The sequence below is a fragment of the Nycticebus coucang genome, chromosome 12, assembly GCF_027406575.1.
Source record: "Nycticebus coucang isolate mNycCou1 chromosome 12, mNycCou1.pri, whole genome shotgun sequence".
In the NCBI taxonomy this organism is placed as follows: Eukaryota; Metazoa; Chordata; class Mammalia; order Primates; family Lorisidae; genus Nycticebus; species Nycticebus coucang.
This window is the reverse complement of record NC_069791.1, coordinates 68,025,484-68,042,602: the sequence shown is the minus strand read 5'-3', so window position 1 is coordinate 68,042,602 and position 17,119 is coordinate 68,025,484. Positions and strand designations below refer to the sequence as shown.

Sequence of the window (17,119 nt, the reverse complement as noted above, 5' to 3'; positions counted from 1 at the left end):
TGAGGCAAGAGAATCACTTGAGCCCAAGAGTTTGAGGTTGCTGTGAGCTGTGACGCCACAGCACTGTACTGAGGGCAACAAAGTGAGACTCTCTCAAAAAAAAAAAAAAAAAAAGAAAAGAAAGAAAGATAAAAAAGAAAAAAGGAAAAATTATAATGTTAAATGCTTATATTTAAAAAGAAGAAATATCTCAAATCAATGAAGTTTTTATCTTACAAATCTAGGACAAGAAAAGAAAATTAAACTCATAGTATGCAGAAAGAATGTAATAACAAAGAACAGATATCAGTTATATGGAAAAATTTTTTAAATCAAAGAAAATAAATACAAACTGACTCTTTGAGAAGATTAATGAAGGTAATACACTTCTAGCAAGAATGATGAAGAAAAAAGAAAAGAAACACAAATTGCTAATGTTAGGAGAAGGAGGGAACATTGTTACAGATTTTATGTATGTTAAAAAAAAGAGAATGCTATGAACAGCTTTATGCCAATAAATTTTATATCTATGAAATGGACAAATTCTTCAAATAACATAAACTTTCAAATCTTAAGATTAAACAGAGAACCTGAATAGTACATTATCCACTAAAAAATTGAATTTATGGTTAATTCATAATTAATCATCCACTAAGACAACACCAGGCCCAGAAGGTTTCCCTGGAATATTAAATTAAACTGTTAAAGATGAGAAAATAACAATTCTACAAAGTCTTCCAGAAAATTAAAGAGAAGATAACATTTCCCAACTCATTTTATGAAGACAACACTGCTCTTGTTATAAAACCTGACAAAGACATTATAAGGAGAGAATACTACAAATTAATATTCCTCATGAACACAGATACAAAATTCCTCAACAAAATATTATGAAGTTGAATTCCACAAGATACAAAAAGGATAATGACATCATGACCAAATATTCCCGGGAATGTGAGGTTGGCTCAACAATTGAAAATCAATGTTTTATGCTGGGCACAGTGGCTCACAGCTGTAATCCTAGCATTCTTGGGGTGACTGCTTGAGCTTGAGTTCAAAACCAGCCTAAGCAAGAGTGAGACCCCCATCTCTACTAAAACTAGAAGAAATTAGCCAGGTATTGTGGCAGGCACCTGTAGTACCAGCTACTTGGGAGGCTGAGGCAGGAGATTTGCCAATATTTGAGGTTGCTGTGAGCTAGCCTGACATCACAGCACTCTTGCCTGGGCAACAGAGTGAGACGCTGTCTGAAAAAAGGGGAGGGGAGGGGAAAAGAAATTCAATGTTTTACACAAATTTTTAAGAAATTAATTTAAAAAAAATCAATGTAATTGAAGATATCTATTACAGACTAGAGAAGAAAACCACATGATCATCTGATTTGAGGCAGAAAAAGCATCAGACAAAACTGAACATCAATTCACAATAAAAACTAATTAAGAATTAAGAGAAGTTCCTGGACCAGATAAAGGGCATCTTTGAAAAACCTACGGCTCCCATCTCATATCAGCCAGGGACAAAGAAACCCCTTGTTTATCCCAGCTTGGCTTTTGATCTGTGCTTATACCTGGTTCATGCCTAGGGCACATGGAAACAAAAAAAAGAAAGAAAACCTACAGTGAATATCACATGTGATGAAAGACTGAATCTTTTCCTGCTAAGACTGGGAACAATGTAAGGATGCCTCTCTCCCCACTCCTATTCAACATTGTACTGGATGACCTACTCAGCTAGCGCAATACAGCAAGGGAGAAAAACTACATATGAATTATAAAGATAGAAAATTGATTGTATTTGCAAACATAATGGCCTATGTAGAAAATCTCAAAGAATCTGCAACTATTAATAGAACTACTATATGAATTCAGCAAGATCCTCAATTACTAGACTAATGTATACTAATAAGATACCATCAGAAAATCTTCACTATATAGGCTGGCTATAGTGGATCACATCTGTAATCTCAGCACTTTGGGAGGCCAAGACAGGAGTATCCTTTGAGGCCAGGAGTCCAGGAGGCTGAGGTGGGAGGATCACTTAAGCCTAGGAGTTTGAGGTTACAGTAAACTCTGATCAGGATATTGCACTCCCAGCCTGGGTAACAGAGCAGAAAGAAAGAAGAAAGAAGAGAAGGCATGGGGGAGAGAGAGAAGAGAAAAGAATCCTAGCTATATAAACTATATAAAATTATATAAAGTTTCTCTTTTCTGTTTACAAAATCAATAGCTTTTAAATTATAAACAGTCTCAGGCGGCACCTGTAGCTCAGTGGCTAGAGCGCTGGCCCCATATACCAAGGGTGGCGGGTTCAAAACCAGCCCCAGCCAAACTGCAACTAAAAAATAGCCGGGCTTTCTGGTGGGCACCTGTAGGCCCAGCTACTCAGGAGGCTGAGGCAAGAGAATCACCTAAGCCCCAGAGTTGGAGGTTGCTATGAGCTATGACACCACAGCACTCTACCAAGGGTGATGAAGTGAGACTCTGTCTCTAAAAAAAATAAAATAAATAAATTAAATAAATTATAAACAGTCTCAGTCCTTACAGGAGCCATATGAATTTATGAATTTACCAATGGCAGGCAGAACCTAGTTTGTGGGTGAAATCATTAGACAAGACTAAGTAATAAAATCATAGTATAAAAGTACAGTTGAGACCAGAACATAGCAATTTAAGTTTCAAAATTTAGCAGGATGTAAATTTCAGATTACTATACTGTATCATTCCAATTAATACATGTGCTGAAGATCAGCAGAGCATCTACATCTGGGCATAAGCAGCTGAAACTGGCCAGTGTGTACCTGGACGCCCCTCTCCCACTGGCCAGTGTACTCTTCATTGGTTGTCAGCCACCTCATCCTCCCTTCCCCATGGCGCATGTTGTCTTCCCACTGGCCTTCATATATATTTCCAGATTTGTAACTAAGACAAAAGAAACCAATGAAAAACAACTGATTACTTCACACACAACATTTACCTTCAAGACTTTCTTTTAACCTCCACCCCCCACATCACCTTTGAAGAGATCCAACCCTTGCACCCAGGCACTCCTCCCTATAGTTTAAATTCAATGGATAAGCTTGTGGTAGGTAAACATAACCATCTTAGGAAGGGAATAAATCACTTGATTAAACCTTCTGTTATTTAATAAGGTGACAAAGTGGATAAGGCTGGTGTTTTAAGATCTTTTAAAAGTAATTTCCTATCATGTTATAATTAATTATTATTTTGCCCCCAAATGTTTTAGTACTTAAAATATGTGACTCCATTAGTTTAATCTAATATCAAGCAAAAAAGCAGTTGGTGGGAGAGACTGTGCTCTCTGGCTGCCAGCTCATCTTCAAAAAAAAAAAAAAGAAAGAAAATCAATCAAGCAAGCAAGCAAGCAAATGTGTCAACATTGTTCAGAAAATATATAATACTAGAGATCCACGATTAATGTAGAAAACAAAAAAAGGCAACTGCTACATATAATAAAGTCAAGTCGGGCCCAGTGGCTTACGCCAGAAACCCTAGCACTTTGGGAGGATCATTTGAGGTCAGGACTGTAAGACCAGCCTGAGCAAGAGTGAGACTCCAACTCTACAAAATATAGAAAAACTAGCCAGGCATAGTGGCAAGTGCCTGTCGTCCCAGTTACTTGAGAAGCTGAGGCAAAAGGATCTCTTGAACCCAAAAGTTTGAGGTTGCTGTGAGTTGTGATGCCAGGGCACTCTATCCAGGGTGACAAAGTGCAAGTCTGTCTCAAAAAAATATATAAATACAAAGTAAATAAATAAAGTGAAAGAATATGATTAGATATCATTTAACAAGGTGTTTTTCTAAATTTTCCTTAGAATATAATCACTATGGAGATTATATCGGGATTAATTTAAATATTCCACACTGCTTCAAGAAACAACGTGTTCTCAGCAATTTTTGCACCTTATCTTTTTTTTTTTTTTTGCACCTTATCTTTAAATGGCCAAAGTGAATGTTTTTTGGGGCCACGCACACTTTTTCACCCATACTCAAATGTGGCAGTGGTCATACCTACCATCTTATTCCCCAGCCCTTTCTGATGTTGTGTTCCCAGTCTCCCTCGTACCAAGAAGTACCCTCTTGATTATAATAAATGGAGCCCTAAAACAAATAATATTTAAAAAAATCAAACCTCATGACACAAATGCTTTGTTAAATATAAAGAAAAAAATGTATGAATTTAATAAGTATAAACTATGCAGAAGTCAATGACATACGTAGGCAAGAAACATAATCTATTACGTTTCTGTTTTGCAATCAATAAAATGATAAAGTGGCTCACAGCTATAATCCTAGCACGCTGGCAGCTGAGGTGGGTGAATTGCCTGAGCTCACAGGTTCAAGACCAGCCTAAGCAAGAGTGAGACCCTGCCTCTAAAAATAGCCGGGCAGGTGTCTGTAGTTCCAACTACCTGAGAGGTTGAGGCAAGAGAATCACTTGAGGCCAAGAGTCTGAGGTTGCTGTGAGCTATGACACCACAGCACTCTACCAGAGGCCACAAACACTCTGTATCAGAAAAAAAAAAAGAAGAAGAAGAAAATGATCAAATATCCACACCAAAGAAGAATGAGATGTCACAAATCAATTACTCCTTAATAACCAAATGCCATGGCTAGGAACAGTGGCTCACACCTGTAATCCCAGAACTATGGGAAGTTGAGATGGGAAGAATACTTGAAGCCAGGAGTTTGAGATCAGCCTGGATAACATAGTGAGACCCTGTCTCCACAAAAATTTTAAAAATTAAAAAAAATTTAATGAATGATGACATTCATTATATTCAGTTATATTCATTATATTCAGTAACTATTAGTCAAATAAATACCTAAAGAAATCCTTTCCTTTTTCTTCTTGTTTGTTTTTATAATACCAATCATAAGAAAAATTGAAAGAAATCCTGTCTTGTTGCCACCTAGAATGAATAGCTAGACCTTCCATGAACTAAAGATCACTTTCTCTTATGTACACAAACTTTTTTTTAAAATTATTTTAGAGACAGGGCGGCGCCTGTGGCTCAGTCGGTAAGGCGCCAGCCCCATATACTGAGGGTGGCAGGTTCAAACCCGGCCCCGGCTGAACTGCAACCAAAAAATAGCCAGGTGTTGTGGCGGGCGCCTGTAGTCCCAGCTACTCGGGAGGCTGAGGCAAGAGAATCGCTTAAGCTCAGGAGTTGGAGGTTGCTGTGAGCTGTGTGATGCCATGGCACTCTACCTAGGGCTATAAAGCAAGACTCTGTCTCCACGAAAAAAAAAAATTATTTTAGAGACAAAGTATCACTATGTTGACCAGGCTGGAGAGCAGTGGCTATTCACAGGTGTTGTCAAATGATGCTCCTGCCTCAGCCTCCACCAGGGTAGCTGGGATTACAGGTGCACACTTTATTTTTCCTCATTGTCAGGCTAACTTGTTCCTTCCTTTTTTTTTTTTTTTTTTTTGCAGTTTTTGACTGGGGCTGGGTTTGAACCCGCCACCTCCAGTATATGGGGCTGGCACCCTACTCTTTTGAGCCAAAGGCGCCGCCCAACTTGTTCCTTCTTGCAGCCATCCACGTGCTGGCATCTAGAAGTCACCATTCCCAGCCCCTCCAAGATGTCGCAAGGGATGTGCTATGAGAAAAACAAACAAAAAAATCCACACCACAATGAAACAGTCTGATAAAGCCTAAGTAAAGCAGGGGAGGGTTCATGGTGAGGGACTGTGGTGAAGCCTGAGCAGTCCTCCCTGGGAGGTGGGTGTGAGGGAAGGGCAGGATGCTAACAATGTGATCCATTACTCTCTCCTAACTCTCTTGGCCAGTATCTATCAAGAATGAAGGCTGCACTAGATTTCTAATTCCCTTTTGAACTTTGAAATGCAGATATTCTTTAAGGCACAGACTTTGGAAATCCACCTTGGTTTGTCTGAAGCCTTTGCCTGATGTCCAGTGACTCAGGCATGTTCATGGAAGGACTTCTCCTTCCGGTTCCAGTGGTTCCACTTATAAGAGAATCAGCACAAAGACCAGGGCTCTTCAGAATCAGACAGAGGTGGGATTGAACTGTCGGTGCTGTTCAGATTAAAAGACTTCCAGAGCCATAATCTCAGAGATTTCTCCTTCAGGTTTGGTGGCAAATCTCTCTCTCCCTGTACATCACTTCTTCCTAGAGTACTACTTGAGTAATAGGCACTGATTTCTGTGGAGATTCTGAACAGTGCACTGGACTCCACCCATTTACTTTTGTAGGTTTGGAAATAAACTAGGGCATTTATCTTATCTTAGAAGGCAGTCATAAATCATTTACAAAAAGAAAAAAGGAATCCCCACTTGTTTAAGAACCTATATATGAATACTGTACAATGTTGGACCTCAGCAAGGTAACAGTAACAGACTTGGTAACAATACCAAGTGACATATTCTAGCTTGCTAATACTCAACCAGTGATGATCACAATGGAGGATTTTTCATGACATTTTCTAAAACTACAAATTTTTAAAATTCCAATAATTGCTACATTATTTTATCATCCTACACAAAAGCAAAACAGAACTACCAAAAATAGCCACTTGGGTTAAAAGTGAATATACCCTGCATTGCTGCTGGAGATATAAAATGGTATAGCCGTTGTGGAAAACAGTTGGGTGGGTCCTCAAAAAGTTAAACATAAAGTTACCATATACCCGTTATTCCACTTCTGGGCATATACCCGAAAGAACTGAAACAAGGACTCAAATAGATCCTTGTACGCATATTCATACCAGCACTATTTATAAGAGTCAAAAGATGGAAACATCCCAAATGTCCGTCAACATAAACTATAGTAAATACTAACAACGGAGTATTATTCACCCATATAAGGAAATGAAATACTGATAACTTCATTTGATTTAATGGATGAACCTCTAAAATACTCTGCTAAGTGAAAGAATACAGACACAAGAGGTTGCATATTAATGTGATTCCATTTACATAAAATGTCCAGCATAGGTAATCCCATAAGACAGAAGACAGATCTGTAATTGCAGGGGATGTGGCATGAGGGAGGATAACTGCCTAATTGGTATGGGGCTTTATTTTGAATTGATGAAACATTTGGGACTAAATAGGGTGACGGCTGCATAACGTTGTAAATGTACTAAAGACCACTGAATTGTACCCTTTAAAATGATGAATTCTGTGTGATGTGAATTTTACCTCAATAAGCAAACAGCCAATACATCCTCAAGAACACCCCACCCTCGGTGTCTGTTCCTCCATTCCCAGGTGGGACCCTGTCACACGGCTGTCTCACTCACCTTCCCATGTCTCTTGCCATGGCACCAGTGGCCGATGTAGGACACCGGCTGAGTGCTGCACTTGAACATGCCAAAGCCATGCCTCATGCCGTTCCTCACTTCGCCTTCATACATGCTGCCGTCCGGCCAGGTGAACATGCCGTGGTTCATGGGAATGTTCTTCACAAATTCCCCCTGGGGTAAAATGGCCAGAAGGTGACAGAAGGCAGTGGAGGGATCCTTAATCCTCAGGGCTGCTTGAGACACCTCTTGACCCCTGACTGTTCCTGATTCTCCTCCAGGGAAACAGTGGAACTCCCACTTGTTCCCTTCTCCATTTTTCTCTGCATCTCCCATCCTCTCTCTCCCAACCCCATTCACTGGGTGGAAGCTCAGGCAGAAAAAAATATCAGGAAGGTCACCTATAGACTAACCTCCAAGAAGCAAGCAGGTGACTTGGTAAAGTGGTTCCTTCCAGTCCTGACCTTGGAAACTCCAGACTCTTGGAATCTGCCTCCCAGGAGGCTAATTCCCCCCTGTACCCTCAGGAGATCCTGATGATTATCCAGGCTTAGTGTTCTTAATGGAATAAGAACTCCTTGGAGGTAGCTGGTCAGCAGAGAAAAGAGGAGACAGTAGAACCTGGCTTGACCACTGGTCAGGTTGTGTAAGGCTAGCTGCCCTCTCTGAGGATGCTTCTGGGAAAGTCCCCAGAATCCTGCCCATAAACCTTCCTGATGGGGTTGGTGCAGGGGCCTGTATCTGCAAAAATGCCCCCTCCCCAAGAGTTTCCAGACAAAGCGGAGCAGGACTCCTAGAAAATTGCCATTCAGGAACCAGAAACCCTGAACTTTGGCCACAGGCTAGATGGCAAGATGTTAAGTGGGAAAGGCTGGCCTTCTGTTGTTGGTACCCAACCCTCGGGACTTTGGCGGGTCTCTCCCCTACCGCCTACAGTGAGGGCCAGCCCCTCCTGCACTCTCCCTGCACCTCTGCTATAGGCCACCTGCTGTCCAGGTCCAGTTAGCTGCCTTCCCAGGCCACACTTGCCTCTGTTTCCATCACTGCCTGGCTGTTATTTGAATAAGTGTGTTAGTGCATGTGTTTGAAATGTCTTCATTACCACTTATAAACACCATCTGTTAGTAACTCTGTAATTGAGATTTTTAAATAGCATTTCAGGCCCTCACACAATGTGTGGGTGGGAGTTGAAACTGGTGTAATCTCTTGGGAGCAATTCGATACTAGCAATCAATTTAAAAATACACATTCCCCTCAACCCAGCAAGATGTGTGAAGTGAAATCCACATTATGGAATGCATGCAGCCAGTAAAAATAGTTAGATCTGAGTGAATGGAAATGGTTCAATCTCTAAAAAGTAAAGGTACCAACTAACTATATGTGTTTATAAAAAGTAGGAGGGGCTAAGTACATGTATGTGTGCTACATACACTCAGAACACACAGAATACCTCTAGAATGTACAGATGAAACCAGTAACAACAACTACCAGTGGGTTCATGCAATCACAAATAACTATACCCTTTGGTTCTGTGAATATTTTTTCAACCCATGTGCTAAATTACTTTTATGATAATAGTATGTTTAATTGTGGGAACCTGACCTTAAATTCCATAGTTACAGTTTAAAACCATATTATTATATCCTTTACCTCATATTTTAATCCACTGGCCCAAATATAAGTTCCTTGTCCATGCATGAGTCCTTCTGAAAACATACCCTTCAAGACAAAATAAAACAACAAACACTTAGAATGCACTGTTGATTTTTTTTGAGACAGGGTTTCACTCTGTCACCCCACCTAGAATGCCATGTCATCATCACAGCTCACTGGAGCCTCAAACTCTGGGCTCAAGCTTCCCTTACGCCTCAGCCTTCTGAGTAGCTAAGACTAAAAGTACTCACCATGACACCCAGCTAATTTTTCTATTTTTGGTAGAGATAGGATCTTGTGATGTTGCCTGGGCTGGTCTCAAACTCCTTGCCTCAAGCGATCCTGCCACACTGGCCTCCCAAAGCACTGGCATTATAGGAATGAGCCACCATGCCCAGCCCACCTATTGATTTTACACCACAAGTGCCATTCACAGCTTCAGTTCTTCACAGAGGACCTTATCCTGATTTCATGTGCATGAATACACTGGCTAGTACTTTTGATTTTGTATTTCAAAGCTCAAGAATTATTATCTTTTTTTTTTTTTTTTTGAAACAGAGTCTCAAGCTGTCACCCTGGGCAGAGTGCTGTGCCGTCATAACTCACAGCAACCTCAAACTCTTGGGCTCAAGCGATTCTCTTGCCTCAGCCTCCCAAGTAGCTGGGACTACAGGTGCCCACCACAAGTCCTGGCTATGTTTTTTTGTTGTTGCAGTTGGCCTGAGCCAGGTTCGAACCCACCAGCTTCGGTGTATGCAGCCAACGCCCTACCCACTGAGCTACAGGCACCGCCAAGATCAAGGTTTTTTTGTTTTTCTTTTCTTTTCTTTTTTTTTTTTTTGAGACAGAGTCTCAAGCTGTCACCTGGGTAGAGTGCCATAATGTCATAGCTCACATCAACCTCCAACTCTTGAGCTCAAGCGCTTCTCTTGCCTCCGTTTTCTATTTTTAGTAGAGATGGGGGTCTCAGTTTTGCTCAGGCTAGTCTCGAACTCGTGAGCTCAAGCTATCCACCCACCTTGGCCTCCCAGAGTGCTAGGATTATAGGCATGAGCCACCGCGCCAGGCCTCAAGGATTTTTTTTTTTTTTTTTTTTTTTGCAGTTTCTGGCCAGGGCTGGGTTTGAACCCACCACCTCCAGCATATGGGGCCAGCGCCCTACTCCTTTGAGCCACAGGCACCGCTGGCCTCAAGAATTTTTTTAAAAATGATTTAAACTAAATAGACCTGGTTAAAATATCAGAAATGATGACATCTATAAATATCATGCTTTCTGTTTTCCCTTACTGGGAATCATCAGAGTGTGTGTGTGTACTGACATTCGCATATATGTATATGATAGACAGTTGTCGGTATAGTTAACTTACTTCAAAAGTGTCTATTGTTAATGTACAGGTACCAAAAATTCATTCTCCTATAATATGCACATCTTTCTTTGACAAAATGAATGAATGAATGAATATTTTCATGGTGACATTAGTAATAAAGGTAAAAAATGAAAAGATGCCAAAAACATACAACAACCATGGAACAGTTATGAATAGCAGATTAGCTAACAATGTAATATGAAAAATAATTATGGGGAGTGGGATAGGGGTTACTGTTTAATGGTGACAGAGTTTTAGTTGGAGATAATGAAAAAGTTCTGGAAATGAATGATCATGATAGTTGCACAACAATGTGAATGTACTTAATGCCATTGAATTGTGAACTTAAAAATAATTAAAATGGAAGCCAGGCTTGGTATCTTACAGCTATAATCCCAGCACTTTGGGAGGTTAAGGTGGGAAGATCGCTTGAGGCCAGGATTTGGAGACCAGCCTGAGAAATATAGTGAGACTCTAACTCTAGCTGGGCATGGTGGTGTGCATCTGCAGTCCTCGCTACTTGGGAGGCTGAGGCAGAAGGATCATTTAGACCAAGAGTTCAAGGTTGCACTGACCTATGATGATGCCATTGCACTCCATCCTGGGCAACAGAGTGATACCCTTTCTCAAAAAAAAAAAAAAATGGTTAAAATAAGACACATTACATATAAGTTACCACAATAAAATCTTTTTTTTTTTTATGAGACAGAGCCTCAAGCTGTTGCCCTGGGTAGAGTGCCGTGGCATCACAGCTCATAGCAACCTCCAACTCCTGGGCTTAAGCGATTCTTCTGCCTCCGCCTCCCAAGTAGCTGGGACTACAGGCACCCGCCACAACGCCTGGCTATTTTTTGGTTGCAGCCATCATTGTTGTTTGGTGGGCCCAGGCTGGATTCGAACCCACCAGCTCAGGTGTATATGGCTGGTGCCTTAGCTGCTTTAGCCACAGGCGCTGAGCCACACAATAAAAACTTTTTAAAAACATGATTATGAAAACCAGGCAGCAATACAGATTCAAAATATTATATACAAAATTAATTTCCTCATCTAAAATAAAAGGAACATAGCCAATGGATCACATTTATGGCAAAAGGATGATGACATTGAGATTTTACTCTTCATTATTTTCTTTAGTGACCTGTTGTATGGTAAGAATCAGGAATATAAACAAATCTAAAATGACTTCACTTATACTGAGCTATATTTTCACCTTAAATATGTAATCATGATTCTAAATAAAATCAGCATGAAGTACTTTCAATTTCTTTTGAGGAATCAATGGACTTTAAAGATTTCCAAATCTGGGGGGGGGGGCCTTGGTGTGTGTCACAATTTATGGGGGCAAGACATGATTGCAAGAGGGACTTTACCTAACAATTGCAATCAGTGTAACCTGGCTTATTGTACCCTCAATGAATCCCCAACAATAAAAAAAAAAAAAAAATGAATTGGGAAAAAAAAAAAAATTTCCAAATCTAAAACTATCGCTCCACACCTTCCTCTCCACCCTCCAGGTTCCCAAGTGCATAACTCACATGGTAGGTACAACCTCCTTGAAAGACTGCAAAGCCTTCTCCCTCGTATAGCCCACGAATTTTCTCTCCTTCATAACTACAAAGAAATAAAGGTAATGAATGACGTGAATAAACCCTAAGTGGGTGGGTTAAACAATAGAATTAGAAAATAGAATAAGACAGTGGGTTAAACAATAGAATTAGAAAATAGAATAGAGTGCCTGTAGCTCAGCGGCTAGGGCACCAGCCACATACACCAGAGCTGGAGGGTTCGAACCCAGCCTGGGCCTGACAAACAACAACTACAAAAAAAAAAAAAAAAAAAGAAGATGGCAGCCGAGTAACAGCTTCCTTGCATCTGGGCACCGTGAGTCTGGGGAGATAGGACTCCAGGCATCTCTGGCTGGTGGGATCGGCCTATCATCACCCCTGAGAGGATACAGGGAGTCAGCGAGAGACTTCTGGACCCCAAGAGGAGGACTAAAACAGTGGAAAACTGGCAAGTGGTCACGTGTGTTCAATCCGTCTAAACCCGCCCGCAACTGTAAGTTCAGTAGCAGCGAGACTGCAAACCAGAAAGGCCTTACCTGTGAACTGTTTTGGTGTCTTTGGACTTGGCACTCAGCTGAACTGCCTTGGGAAGAGCCTGAGCGGGAGTGTGGAGAACTTTGGCCGTTGTCTAGGGCCCCAGTCTGAGCCGCTGAGCCAGACGGAGCTAATAGTGTTTGGCTCTGGGTCACAGGCAGCCATTGTGAGCGATCTGCCCTGGCAAGCTCCGCCCTCAGGGTCGCAGAGCTAGAATTGGGTGGGAGCTGGTAACCCAGCGACCAAGTAGCCTAAGGGCAGGGTCTGAGCCGCCTTGCAGCCCTAACCCTCGGGGGCAGAGGGAGACCAGTTTTGGCACACAGGGTAAGTGGATAGCCACTTCAGCAGTGATTCCAGCGACAAGCACTTCCCTGGGAAAGCTTCTGCTCAGCAAGTGAACAAGTTCAAAGTGCCTTTTAAGTGGGCTGAGGAGAGATTTAGGGTGTCTACCTGCTGGGGTTTGAGAAACTAGCAGCCTCCAGTCATATCAGAACTGTAATTAACATCTCATACCCCAGAAGACCACGTGTTGCCCAGACAATATTCAATAACATATACATACTGCTTTGTTTTTGGTTGTGTTTTTGTTTGTTTTTTTTTTTTGGTTTGGTCGTTTTTTTTGTTTATTTTGATGTTGTTGGTTGTTGTTTTGTTTTTTAAGTTCAACCTTTTCCATACAGATCCTTTTTCTTTCTCAATTTTTCTAGTTTAATTATAATTTCCCATTGCTGCCTATTTCAATAATTAGAACTTCATTTTTGTTAGTGTTTCTACCGCTATTATTTGGTTTTTCCAGCCAATTTTATCCCGTAAAGTTTTCTGTTTGCTTGTTTTGGTTTGATTTATAGCATTTTTATCTTTCCTCTCTACTTGGTGGAGGTGGGGTACTGTGTCTGATCAGGTTAGCAAAGAGCTGCTGACCTCAAGGGAACCACCCAACTGGGCACTCCCAGAAGGTGGTTTTTTTTTTTAAGGTTGTATCAAAGTACCCTACTGGACACCTATATTGCTCTGTCTCCCTCTTTCTGTGCCTCTCTTCTTTTTGTCAATATTCCTTTACCCACCCCCTCTCCTTTCTCTATTTTTCTTTTTTTTCCTTATCACTCGGTCCTCCTTTCTTTCATCCCTTTTTTGCTCTTCAACCTTCTCACCCTTCTGGTCCTGTAACCCTTAGTCCGCAGGCACGAGAACTTAAAGAGCAAGAGGAAGTGAAAGGAAAATTAGGGCAAGGAAACAGATAAAAGAAATCACTCATGAGGAAGAATCAGCAGAAAACTCCAGGCAACATGAAGAACCAGTCCAGAACAACCCCACCAAGGGACCATGAGGTAGCTACTGCAGAGGATTCCACCTATACAGAAATGTTAGGAATGACAGAAAGGGAATTTAGAATACACATGTTGAAAACAATGAAAGAAATGATGGAAACAATGAAGGAAACTGCTAATAAAGTGGAAATTAACCAAAAGGAAATTCAGAAACAGAATCAAATAAGAGATGAACGATATGAAGAATATAAAAAGGATATAGCAGAGCTGAAGGAAATGAAACAGTCAATCAGGGAACTTAAAGATGCAATGGAAAGTATCAGCAACAGTTAGACCATGCAGAAGAAAGAATTTCAGAGGTAGAAGACAAAGTTTTTGAGATAACTCACATAGTAAAAGAGGCAGAAAAGAAGAGAGAGAAAGCAGAACGTTCACTGTCAGAATTATGGGACTTTATGAAGCGCTCCAACATACGAGTTATAGGAATTCCAGAAGGGGAAGAAGAATGCCCCAGAGGAATGGAAGCCATACTAGAGAATATTATAAAAGAAAATTTCCCAAATATCACCAAAGATTCTGACACACTGCTTTCAGAGGGCTATCGGACCCCAGGTCGCCTCAACTCTAACCAAGCTTCTCCAAGACACATTGTGATGAACCTGTCCAAAGTCAAGACAAAAGAAAAGATTCTGCAAGCTGCCAGGAGTAAGCGCCAGTTGACCTACAGGGGCAAATCCATCAGAGTGACCGCAGACTTCTCTAATGAAACTTTCCGAGCAAGAAGACAATGGTCATCTACCTTTAATCTACTTAAACAGAACAATTTCCAGCCTAGAATTCTGTACCCTGCTAAGCTAAGCTTCAAAATTGACAGAGAAATCAAATCATTTACGGATATACAAACATTGAGGAAATTCGCCACAACAAGACCAGCTCTACAAGAAATACTTCAACCTGTTCTGCACACTGACCACCACAATGGATCAGCAGCAAAGTAAGAACTCAGAAATTAAAGGACAGAACCTAACCTCCACACTGATGCAAAAGATATAACTAAGCAATGGACTCTCACAAAATAAGACGAATAGAATACTACCACACTTATCAATTATCTCAATAAATGTTAATGGCTTGAATTCCCCACTGAAGAGACAGATTGGTTGACTGGATTAAAAAACACAAGCCATCCATTTGCTGTCTGCAAGAAACACACCTGGCTTCAAAAGACAAATTAAAGCTCCGAGTCAAGGGTTGGAAGACAATTTTTCAGGCAAATGGAATTCAGAAGAAAAGAGGAGTTGCAATCTTATTTTCAGATACATGTGGATTTAAAGCAACTAAAGTCAAAAAAGACAAAGATGGTCACTTTATATTGGTCAAGGGAAAAATACAACAAGAAGACATTTCAATTCTAAATATCTATGCACCCAATTTAAATGCTCCCAGATTCTTGAAACAGACCTTACTCAGTCTGAGCAATATGATATCTGATAATACCATAATAACAGGGGACCTTAACACTCCTCTTACAGAGCTGGACAGATCCTCTAAACAGAAATTAAACAAGGATATAAGAGATTTAAATGAGACCTTAGAACAACTGTGCTTGATAGACACATATAGAACACTCCATCCCAAAGATAAAGAATATACATTCTTCTCATCACCCCATGGAACATTCTCCAAAATTGATCATATCCTGGGACACAAAACAAATATCAACAGAATCAAAAGAATTGAAATTTTACCTTGTATCTTCTCAGACCATAAGGCACTAAAGGTGGAACTCAACTCTAACAAAAATGCTCGACCCCACCCAAAGGCATGGAAATTAAACAATCTTCTGTTGAATAACAGATGGGTGCAGGAAGAAATAAAACAGGAAATCATTAACTTCCTTGAGCATAACAACAATGAAGACACTAGCTACCAAAACCTGTGGGATACTGCAAAAGCAGTTTTGAGAGGAAAATTCATCGCTTTACATGCCTACATTCGAAAAACAGAAAGAGAGCACATCAACAATCTCACAAGAGATCTTATGGAATTGGAAAAAGAAGAACAATCTAAGCCTAAACTCAGTAGAAGAAAAGAAATATCCAAAATCAAATCAGAGATCAATGAAATTGAAAACAAAAGAATCATTCGGAAAATTAATGAAACAAGGAGTTGGTTTTTTGAAAAAATAAATAAAATAGATAAACCAGACTAACGAGGAATAGAAAAGTAAAATCTCTAGTAACCTCAATCAGAAATGATAAAGGGGAAATAACAACTGATCCCACAGAGATACAAGAGATCATCTCTGAATACTACCAGAAACTCTATGCCCAGAAATTTGACAATGTGAAAGAAATGGATCAATATTTGGAATCACACCCTCTCCCTAGACTCAGCCAGGAAGAAATAGAGCTCCTGAACAGACCAATTTCAAGCACTGAGATCAAAGAAACAATAAAAAAGCTTCCAACCAAAAAATGCCCTGGTCCAGATGGCTTCACTCCAGAATTCTATCAAACCTTCAAGGAAGAGCTTATTCCTGTACTGCAGAAATTATTCCAAAAAATTGAGGGAGAAGGAAAATCTTCCCCAACACATTCTATGAAGCAAACATCACCCTGATACCAAAACCAGGAAAAGACCCAAACAAAAAGGAGAATTTCAGACCAATCTCACTCATGAATATAGACGCAAAAATTCTCAACAAAATCCTAGCCAATAGATTACAGCTTATCATCAAAAAAGTCATTCATCATGATCAAGTAGGCTTCATCCCAGGGATGCAAGGCTGGTATAACATACGCAAGTCTATAAACGTTATCCACCATATTAACAGAGGCAAAAATAAAGATCACATGATCCTCTCAATAGATGCAGAAAAAGCATTTGATAAAATCCAGCATCCTTTTCTAATTAGAACACTGAAGAGTATAGGCATAGGTGGCACATTTCTAAAACTGATTGAAGCTATCTATGACAAACCCACAGCCAATATTTTACTGAATGGAGTAAAACTGAAAGCTTTTCCTCTTAGAACTGGAACCAGGGAATCTGCATACCCATACAAAAACATGGAAGTTAAATAACCTTATGCTGAATGATAGCTGGGTCAGAGATGAGATTAAGAAAGAAATCACCAATTTTTTGGAACAAAATGACAATGAAGACACAAGCTATCAGAACCTCTGGGACACTGCAAAGGCAGTTCTAAGAGGGAAATTTATAGCACTGCAAGCCTTCCTCAAGAGAACGGAAAGAGAGGAAGTTAACAACTTAATGGGACATCTCATGCAACTGGAAAAGGAAGAACATTCCAACCCCAAACCCAGTAGAAGAAAAGAAATAACCAAAATTAGAGCAGAATTAAATGCAATTGAAAACAAAAGAATAATACAACAGATCAATAAATCAAAAAGCTGGTTTTTTGAAAAGGTCAATAAAATAGATAAACCTCTGGCCAACC

General features: G+C 40.3%; 1 protein-coding gene and 1 non-coding gene across 2 annotated transcripts in view; one reads left to right on the top strand and one right to left on the bottom strand.

Moving 5' to 3' along the window:
- RSPH10B (radial spoke head 10 homolog B) overlaps positions 1 to 17,119 on the bottom strand; it is a 77,239-nt gene that overhangs the window by 46,859 nt on the left and 13,261 nt on the right. The window contains exons 3-7 of the mRNA XM_053557783.1: positions 11,825 to 11,900; positions 8,920 to 8,988; positions 7,270 to 7,443; positions 4,012 to 4,097; positions 2,777 to 2,897 (exon numbers count right to left, since the gene is read on the bottom strand). Coding sequence (XP_053413758.1) covers positions 2,777 to 2,897; positions 4,012 to 4,097; positions 7,270 to 7,443; positions 8,920 to 8,988; positions 11,825 to 11,900 — 526 coding nt within the window. The remainder of the gene's footprint in view (positions 1 to 2,776; positions 2,898 to 4,011; positions 4,098 to 7,269; positions 7,444 to 8,919; positions 8,989 to 11,824; positions 11,901 to 17,119) is intronic.
- Positions 1,431 to 1,570, top strand: LOC128563016 (small nucleolar RNA SNORA48). Its single transcript, XR_008373691.1, has one exon. It is a non-coding gene; the product is annotated as a small nucleolar RNA SNORA48 (small nucleolar RNA).